The following is an 8,918-nucleotide window of genomic DNA, read 5'->3' as shown; positions in this document are numbered from 1 at the left end:
TAATTGTGATAGCTCAACCGAGCTTTTTAATATTGATACTACGTGAGTGTTTTAAAAAAATATAAGAGACAACTAAGTTGCGATAGTAAATTATTAAAAATTACAAGAGCAGGTAGTTTAAAAAAAAAAAAACACATGTTTTTATTTATGAATATTTGATTTAATGATAATAAAATTTTAAAATTTTGAGGTTTTAAATTTAAATTTTATTATATATAAATTTAATTATTTAATTATTTTTAATTTGTTAATTGATTATTTAGTGATATATTATAAATGTAAAATTAATTATGATGATAATTTCTCTAAAAATACAAATGTTTTTATAGAAATAAATAAAAACATATATCTTAAATTCTTTAATTGAATTTATGTTTGTTTAACTCTGTTAGATACTTCATATTTTGATAACGTAAAAAGCTAGGATATTGATTTGGCTAGTGATAAAATATTGAAATGCTAATCAACAGATGAAATAAATTTATAAAATTGATATCAACGGATAATGTCAAAAACTATTATAGATATCTCATTCTCTTAGCTCTACTTTTCTACTTGTTTTTTTTTTTTTTTTTTTTATGCTAATGAGAATGCATAACTCCATAGTTCCCACAAATGTAACACTACTTACGAAAAAAAAAATTTGTCATCTTTATATAACTTTAGATAAGGGGTATATAATGAATGATAAAATAAAATAATAATTATTTTATATTATATTTAATTTTTATTTACAGGAAGGGATAAAATTATAAAAATGATTAATTATTTTATTCACATAGAATGATTCAATTTTTTTAAAATAGAAAGAATTATTTTTAATCAATTAGAATAAACTCACATGTCTTATTATATATTTAAAAATTATATTAATAATTTAAATTATATAATATTTAAAAAATAATAATTTTGATAAATAAATAAATTATTCTATCATAATTCTTATATACATCATCACAAGATAATATGTATTATTTAATTTAATGTTAATTATAATATTATTTTATATTATTTTATTATAATGTTATGTAGCAAACACATATTTAAATTATTGTCTTTATTATTAAGGATTTATTATAATTTTAAAAATAATAAAAGAGTATAATCAATTTAGTTATAAAGATAATCTATAAAAATAATAATTAATTGGGTTGCAAATAAATTTTATTTTTCCCACATAAAAAAATTAATTATACTTATTTTACATTAAAATATATATTATGGCAGTCCATGATCTCTATGTTTTTGGTTTATTGATTTTTGACCTCTACAGTCTACACCTTTTATGTTTTAACAGAGAGCAAGAGCTGACTCAGCTGAGCTGAGGCTGTGAGCCTACTCGTGAATCGCGATTCGTGACAAGGGAGAAGCTTTACTGCTCTGCTCAGTGGTTGCCCTTTCCCTTGCCCACCCCCAAAAGTAAAGTTTTCCCGCCTTATTCTTTCCCGCATCTCACCAGCAAATTTTTAGGGTTTTTCCATTTAAAAAAAAAAAAGCCGGTTAGCATCAGCTCTTTGAAAACTTCTTCTCGGTCCTCAAAGAAACAAAATCAAAGGATCCATGGACGTGACTCAGATTGCTCAGCTGCTGAACCAGACGCTTAGCCCCGATGGCAACGTTGTCCGTACATCAACGGAAGCTCTTGATCGCCTCTCTTCGCTACCTCACTTCCCGTTCGCTCTCCTATCCATCGCCACCGGTAAACCAAATTCCAATCATTATACCTTTGATTTTATTCCAAATTATTATGATTCTTATCTTTGTTTTCTTTTTAAAAATTCTGTAGAGGGTCAAAATCAAGGTCAAAGAATTGCCGCTTCAACTTATCTTAAAAACTTCGCTAGGCGAAACATTGAAGTCCATGATGGTTCACCTTCAAAAATAAGCAAGGAGTTCAAGGCCCAGCTGATGCGAACTTTGCTCCAGGCCGAATCCTCAGTTCTTAAAGTTCTAGTCGAAGCGGTACCAATTTTCTGCTATCTTTATATATATATTACTCAAAATTCGAAATCAATGATGCTAATATATGAAGGACTTTGCTTCCCTCTCGGCAGTTTCGAATCATTGTTGTTGCCGAGTTTGTTAAGCAGAATTCTTGGCCGGAACTTGTGCCTGAACTCCGATCCGCTATTCAAAGTAGTAATGTCATAAGCAATGGTACAAATTGTGAATGGAGTACCATCAATACCCTTACGGTTCTTCATGCCCTTGTTAGACCTTTCCAGGTACTATTTTGTTGTTTTTCTTTTCATTACTCTATGAAAACTTAATGCTAATATGATTTGATTCTTAAGGTTTCTCATCACGTGTCTGTTTTTTTCTTGAAGTAAATATGATGTAAACTCAATAGAAACTTAAAGTAACACATATTTGGAGTTTAAGTGTTTCTGTTTCTTTTTTCCGCCAGTACTTTTTGAATCCTAAAGTTGCTAAGGAGCCGGTACCAGTGCAGCTGGAACTAATTGCAAAAGAAATTCTTGCACCTTTGCTGACAGTGTTCCATCATCTTGTTGAAAAGGTTGTTGTCTTTAAACTTCTCTTTTTTATGGTCTAATTATTCCGTATCCGTTAAGAACCCATTTTTTGAATCTCTATCATAAAAGATTATATGGTGTGAAATACAGGCTATAGCCACCCACGGTAGAAAAGAACTGGAAACGGAGAAGATCCTTCTCCTTATATGCAAATGCTTATATTTTGCGGTGAGTAATATCTTTTATCCCTCTAATTCGCAAGACATTTGATGATTCCATTAGTCTATTAAAAATAAGTTTCATCACTATGTAGTCATATAAATATCAGAAGCCTAATGACCTGGTTAAGAATTTGCATAGCATTTCAACTTGATTTGCCTATTGTCATCTTAGGTAGTACCTGTGGTAGCTATAAGCCCCCAAATGATAACAGTTATTGTTAGTTGCTACTTAATTGAAAAGGCCCTATGAGTTTCTTTTGCATGGTTTTGTTGTTTTCCTCTATTTTCTGGAATCTCTTTTGAAATTATGACTAGCTTTTTAGGTGAGGTCATATATGCCATCTGCTGTAGCTCCTCTTCTGTCTTCTTTCTGTGATGGTCTAATACACATTCTGGGTTCATTGAGTTTGGATCATGGTGATACTTCACAAGATGAGTACTTGTTGAGGTTGAAGAGTGGAAAGAGGGCTTTACTAATTTTCTGTTCTTTGACAACACGCCACCGCAAGTATTGTGATAAGTAATAATCAAATCATTTTTGTCTAATTTTCTAATGTTAATGTATTTGCAGTATTCTTTCATGCCATGCCCTTATTTTTTCAGGTTAATGCCAGACATCATAACCTGTGTTCTGAAGATAGTCAAATATAGCTCAAATGTCAGTGTAAGTTTCAAATGTAATTCATCGGTTATCATTTCCCAGGCTGTTTGGCCACTATTCTTATCACAACATATAAAAGAGTATCTCCTATAAGTTAGATGCTGTAGAGCTATGTGGTACCATAGCTCCATTGATCCCACTTAATTTACATAGATTTCGGCTGCTTTACAATTTGATGCTTTTAGGTTGTGTTAAAACTGAAAGAATGAATTTTCCTTTTATAGAAGCTTGATTTTCTATTTGAGAGGATTATTTCACTAGCATTCGATGTGGTTTCACATGTCCTGGAGACAGGCCCTGTAAGTTCATATTCAACATAAGTTTCAATGTCTTCTTTGTTTCTTTTTCTTTTTATTTTTAAATTCTTACTCAAGGTGTGTCTACCACTTTCTTTTTAGGAAGTTACCTGTTAGGTGCTACAAATTTTATGTCCAATGATTTATTTCTTTAACATAGCTTTTTTACATTGGAAACAGGGATGGAGATTAGTTTCACCTCATTTTTCATTTTTGTTGGAATCTGCAATCTTACCAGTATTGATGCTGAATGAGAAGGTATACTTTTTAAAATGCAGAAAAGCATCTCCATCTAATATTTGAAAATTGATTTTATGATAGAAGTTTAATTAATTAATGGATTTCTGGTGTTTGATTTCTCCCAAATAGGATATATTAGAGTGGGAAGAAGATACAGAGGAGTACATTCGGAAGAATCTTCCATCTGAACTTGTGCGTACATTAATATTTCTTTCTGTCTGTCATCGCCTCCTTTTTCTTCACTCTTGTTGGGTCATAAGCAAGTGAATCATGACTATATCGAATGATATATGCATCAATTTGATTGACTTTTATATCAACACTTTTAATTTGTATCTAGGAAGAAATTTCTGGATGGAGGGAGGATTTATTTACAGCCAGAAAAAGTGCAATAAACTTACTTGGTGTTATTTCAATGTCAAAGGTTGGTACTAGATAGTTCTTGGAAAATGTCTTTGAGATATTTTTATCTTGATAGAATTACTATTTAATGTTTTGTTTAATGCATACAGGGGCCTCCAATTGGGAGTTCAAATAATGGCTCTTCAGCTTCATCCAAGCGCAAGAAAGGTGAAAAGAATAAGAAAAATAATCAGAGATCTATTGGGGAGTTATTGGTGCTTCCATGTCTTTCAAAATTTCCCATTCCTTCAGATGCTACTGCTTACGATCCTAGAATTTTGAAAGAGTGAGTTAATGAACATATTTCACATATTTGTCTTGTTAATATTGTATTTTTGTAGGTAAGGGCTGTTTTCCTCATTAAAACTTCATCTTTCTGTCTCTTGTATTTATCTATATATCTATTCCCTTTTTCATCTTTCCTCTTTAGCAGGAGGAGAAGGATTTGTTATAAATTTTTTATATTTGGTTGGTTGATTTTCCTTTTAGAAGATGTTATTGTTGTTAATTTTCTTCTACTTCACCCATCATTTCACAATTAGTAGTTCTTGACATACATTTAAATCGTTCTCATTTTATTAAGTGTGTCAACTATGGCAGTTATTTTGGTGTTCTGATGGCATATGGTGGCCTGCAAGATGTAAGCAAAACTAGCCTTTCTGTTGCATTATTGAAAAATCTTACCCTTAATCCTTTTAGTAATGAAATCTACCATTCGATAAAACAGTTTCTGGGGGAGCTAAAGCCTGCATGTACAACAACTTTGGTTCATACTCGGGTGCTACCATTGTTCTCACTTTCCTTCTGCCCACCATACTTGGTTGCTGCTGCGAGTTGGGTGCTTGGGGAGCTTGCATCATGTCTGCCTGAAGTGAGACAGTTTCTTACTATTTTCATCTCTTCTGAAACTTTCATCAGACCAAAGCTTTTTTGTTAGTTTAACCACTCGATTGCTATCACCAGTTTGCTTACCCTATCATGTTGATTTTCAACTTGCTTGAGCACTATTTATAAAATGCAATGACTAATAAATCTCACTTTCTGAGTTTGTACTCATTTCAGGAGATGAGTGCAGACATCTATTCATCCTTGCTTAAGGCATTGGCAATGCCTGATAAAGAGTATACTTCTTGTTACCCTGTGCGAGTAGCTGCTGCAGGGGCAATCGCTGGGCTTCTTGAAGTAGGTCTCCTGGTCAATCCTTAGTGTTGCAAGGCATTCTCATTTTGGTGCTAATGTCTCACCTGTCTTTTCTATCTGTTTTCTTCAGAATGAGTATCTGCCACCTGAGTGGTTACCTCTTCTTCAAGTTGTAATTAGTAGGATTGGTAACGAAGATGAAGAAAATATCATTCTATTTCAGCTTCTCAATTCTGTTGTAGAGACTGGAAATGAGAATATAATAATTCATATTCCTCATATTATTTCTTCATTGGTTGATGTGATCTCAAAGTCCATACATCCTAGCCTGGAGCCATGGCCTCATGTAAGTATGAATTGTGCAGCTAGGCTGGTACATTTTACTCCTTTTTTTTTTAATTTTAATTTCTGCAAGTTAGGGATTTGAATCTAAGATTGCAAAGAAGTAGCATGTCCATGTCTAACATTTGGGTTTTTGCCAAGAATTTAAAAACCAAAAGTGTTTGCTTTAATTTTGGAGCGTTGAATTCATTATCCCTGACAGATTGTGTTTGAAAGTGGACTGTAGAAAGTCGTTGGGCATTTCTGACTTGGTTGATTAAGTGAATTGTATTTCTAATAGGTGGTTGAACGGGGCTTTGAAGCATTAGCAGTGATGGCTCAATCTTGGGAAAACTTCATGCTCGAAGAGCTTGAACAGATTGACTCAAATGAAAAGCACGCATCTGGTCAAGCTGCCATTACTAGAGCTTTATCAGCTCTCTTGCAACAGGCTTGGCTCACCATTCCATTGGTTAGTTTTCTCCTCGTTGTAATATTTGAGTTTTTTGAGAATTGCTCAGGTACTTAAGCTTATCGTGTCTCTAAATGGGTTATTGGATGAATATATTTGACTACTGCTGATGAAATTTGCATGGAAAGCATATAAAATTTCAAAATTTTATTAGAAGAAGAGAAAAGATCTTGATTTATGATGTCTTTATGCTTCGGAATTATTTTTTATATTCAAACTAATATCTAGGTTGTGTTCCTGGTGCAAATTTGGCATTGACTTCAAAATTTTTTCTTCCTCTGCTTTAAACTTGGCAGTATGCGTTGCTCTGCTTCATGCTTTTTTTTTTTTGTCAGATGATAATATCCTGCTTTTAAAAGTTACCTGATTAACTTGTTAGTTTTGTTTAAATTCATTGCATATTACTTTCTCCTTATTTTATTGCAGTGACCATGAAGCTGAGCGTCAGGTTATGTTCCTGGTGCAAATTTGGCATTGACTTAAAAAATTTTTGTTTTACTGCTTCATACTTTTTATTCATCAGATGATGATATCCTGCTATTAAAAGTTACCTGATTAACTTGTCAATTTTGTTTAAATTCATTGCATATTTACTTTCTCCTTAAATTATTGCAATGATCAGGAAGCTGAGACATCACCCCCTTCATCATGTATAGATCATTCATCAGCGTTGCTTCGATCCATTATACTTTCTGTTTCTGGAAGCAATGTAATCGTAGAACTTAAACTATCAGAATTACTATTAGTTTGGGCTGACTTGATTTCAGACTGGCATGCTTGGGAAGAATCGGCAGATATGTCTGTCTTCGACTGCATCAGGGAAGCAGTTAGTTTGCACAGTAAATATGGACTGGAGAATTTTATCGTCAGACAGATTCCACCTGCTCCTGCTCCACCTGTGCCACAAAGATCCATTATTGAAGCAATAAGTGCATTTGTCAGTGAGGCCATTTTACAATACCCATCTGCAACATGGAGGGCTTGCTCATATGTTCACATTCTATTACACGTTCCAAATTATTCATGTGAAACAGAAGGTGTGCAGCTATCATTAGCTGTTGTCTTCAGTCGGGCGGCATTTTCTCGTTTCAAAGGAGTAAGAAGCAAGCCTTGTTCACTATGGAAGCCCCTCTTGCTTGCTATTGCATCTTGCTATTTCTATTATCCTGATACTGTGGAGGCAATACTGGAGAAGGAGGAAGAAGGGGGCTTTGCAACCTGGGTATCTGCACTGGCTTTTGTTTGCACTCGCTCTTCTGAAATTGATCTGTCTGCTAAGTCAGAGATAAAGTTGATGGGTAAGTACCTATTTTATGACCCTTGTTGAACTTGGACAAGTACTGAGTTTATTTATATTCATTAGTGAGTGTGATCTATATAGTTGTGTTTCAGCTTTTTGTTGCTTAACTCTAATGTGATGGAGAAGTGGTAGGTCTTATCTTTGATTATGTCATCAGAAAGATATTTGTTGGCCTCAACCAAACACCCCCTCACATCCTCCCCAGAATCTACTTCCTCCACTCCTTTTCCTGTTTTCCCCCAGTAAAATAATTGACATCAATTCTAATGGTTTTTTGTTCTCAGTGATGACACTGGTGAAGATGATTGAGAGGTTGTTGGGAGTAGGTATTCCAAGTGGTGGCTTGTTACGGGATTGCTTTACCTCACTGATTGAGACATCTATACAATTGAAAGAACTGGATGAAGAAATGGAAGATGAACAAAATGATGAAGAATATGAAGATGACGATACCAATGATGGTGACGATGAGGAAGAAATCCAAGATGATGATGAGGTCTAACTCTTGAGATACACGGATCTTGTTTAGTCCATACAATTGTACTGTTTATCATAATCTAATTGATGCGGAGCTAATGAAATGGCACATAGAGCTGGGAAGTTAGGTTTTTGTAGGAATCCAGCTTTTGTGCTAGGACTGGAATTTTTGTTTCTTCAAAATAAATTGCTCTGAAAGCAATGATACGTTTTTCATTTTCTTGTATCAGGAGTCTGAGAGTGAACATGAAGAAACTGAAGAAGAGTTTCTGGAAAGGTACGCGCAAGCTGCTTCTGCCTTGGAGAATGGTGTTATTGAAGAAGGGGATGCAGAAGATCAAGACCTTGAGATTGAGTTGGGTAAGCCTGTGGATGAACTGTTCTCTGTAAAATTCTTACTTAAATTTGGGTAACCATTCTTGTAGGGAAGTCATTTGCAATCCACTGATGGTAGGAATGGGTGTATCATCTATTTTTCTTGAAAACATTAAGAAACCGACTACATCTCTATTTGGGAAATGTGGGTAATTTGCTTAAGACAAAGTTTTCATCTGACTATGAATTTATTTGCTGTAATCATGGTGTGGCTGCAGGTACTTTAGAACAAGTTGATGAACAGAGAATCGTCTTATCATTGATAGGGAGATACCACCATGTCCTTATTCAAGGACAGGCTTTATCAACTCGGCTTATTTCAAGTTTCATTAATGCCTTCCCCGACTCTAGTTCCTTCTTCCAGCAATACATGGAGGCTTCTTTATAATATGTTTGTAATTTTTTAATTTTTATATATTGGATGTGTAAGAGTTTGAGGTGTTATTTTATTTACTTTTATTTAAGTTGGACATGAAGCTCAGGCCACATTTCTTTACATTTTACTCTATTTTCCCTGTTTTGGTAATTTAAGAGAAACT

At 33.8% G+C, this 8,918-nt stretch overlaps 1 protein-coding gene across 3 annotated transcripts; it reads left to right on the top strand.

Annotated features, from left to right (window-relative positions):
* The first annotated feature begins 1,239 nt into the window (after positions 1–1,239).
* LOC111306969 (ARM repeat superfamily protein) lies at positions 1,240–8,877 on the top strand. Of its 3 annotated transcripts, none has more exons than XM_089751662.1 (21): positions 1,240–1,699; positions 1,787–1,962; positions 2,055–2,225; positions 2,408–2,518; positions 2,625–2,702; positions 3,019–3,203; positions 3,299–3,359; positions 3,581–3,655; positions 3,833–3,910; positions 4,022–4,084; positions 4,233–4,316; positions 4,405–4,580; positions 4,895–4,934; positions 5,022–5,165; positions 5,357–5,476; positions 5,565–5,780; positions 6,057–6,227; positions 6,850–7,525; positions 7,812–8,023; positions 8,235–8,364; positions 8,598–8,877. In XM_089751662.1, the coding sequence occupies exons 1-21, from the start codon at positions 1,561–1,563 to the stop codon at positions 8,765–8,767; spliced, it is 3,276 nt and encodes a 1,091-aa protein (XP_089607788.1). In that variant the 5' UTR covers positions 1,240–1,560; the 3' UTR covers positions 8,768–8,877. The 3 variants fall into 3 exon arrangements, with proteins under 3 accessions (XP_089607788.1, XP_022760757.2, XP_089607789.1); XM_022905022.2 differs by having other exon boundaries at positions 3,019–3,215; XM_089751663.1 differs by lacking the exon at positions 3,019–3,203 and having other exon boundaries at positions 3,267–3,359.
* The last annotated feature ends 41 nt before the right edge of the window (positions 8,878–8,918 follow it).

Source organism: Durio zibethinus, chromosome 22 (genome assembly GCF_047325235.1).
Source record: "Durio zibethinus cultivar Kanyao isolate XHJ-2024 chromosome 22, ASM4732523v1, whole genome shotgun sequence".
Lineage (NCBI taxonomy): Eukaryota > Viridiplantae > Streptophyta > Magnoliopsida > Malvales > Malvaceae > Durio > Durio zibethinus.
Note: the sequence above shows the minus strand (reverse complement) of the source record. Positions and strands in the feature narration are given on the sequence as shown.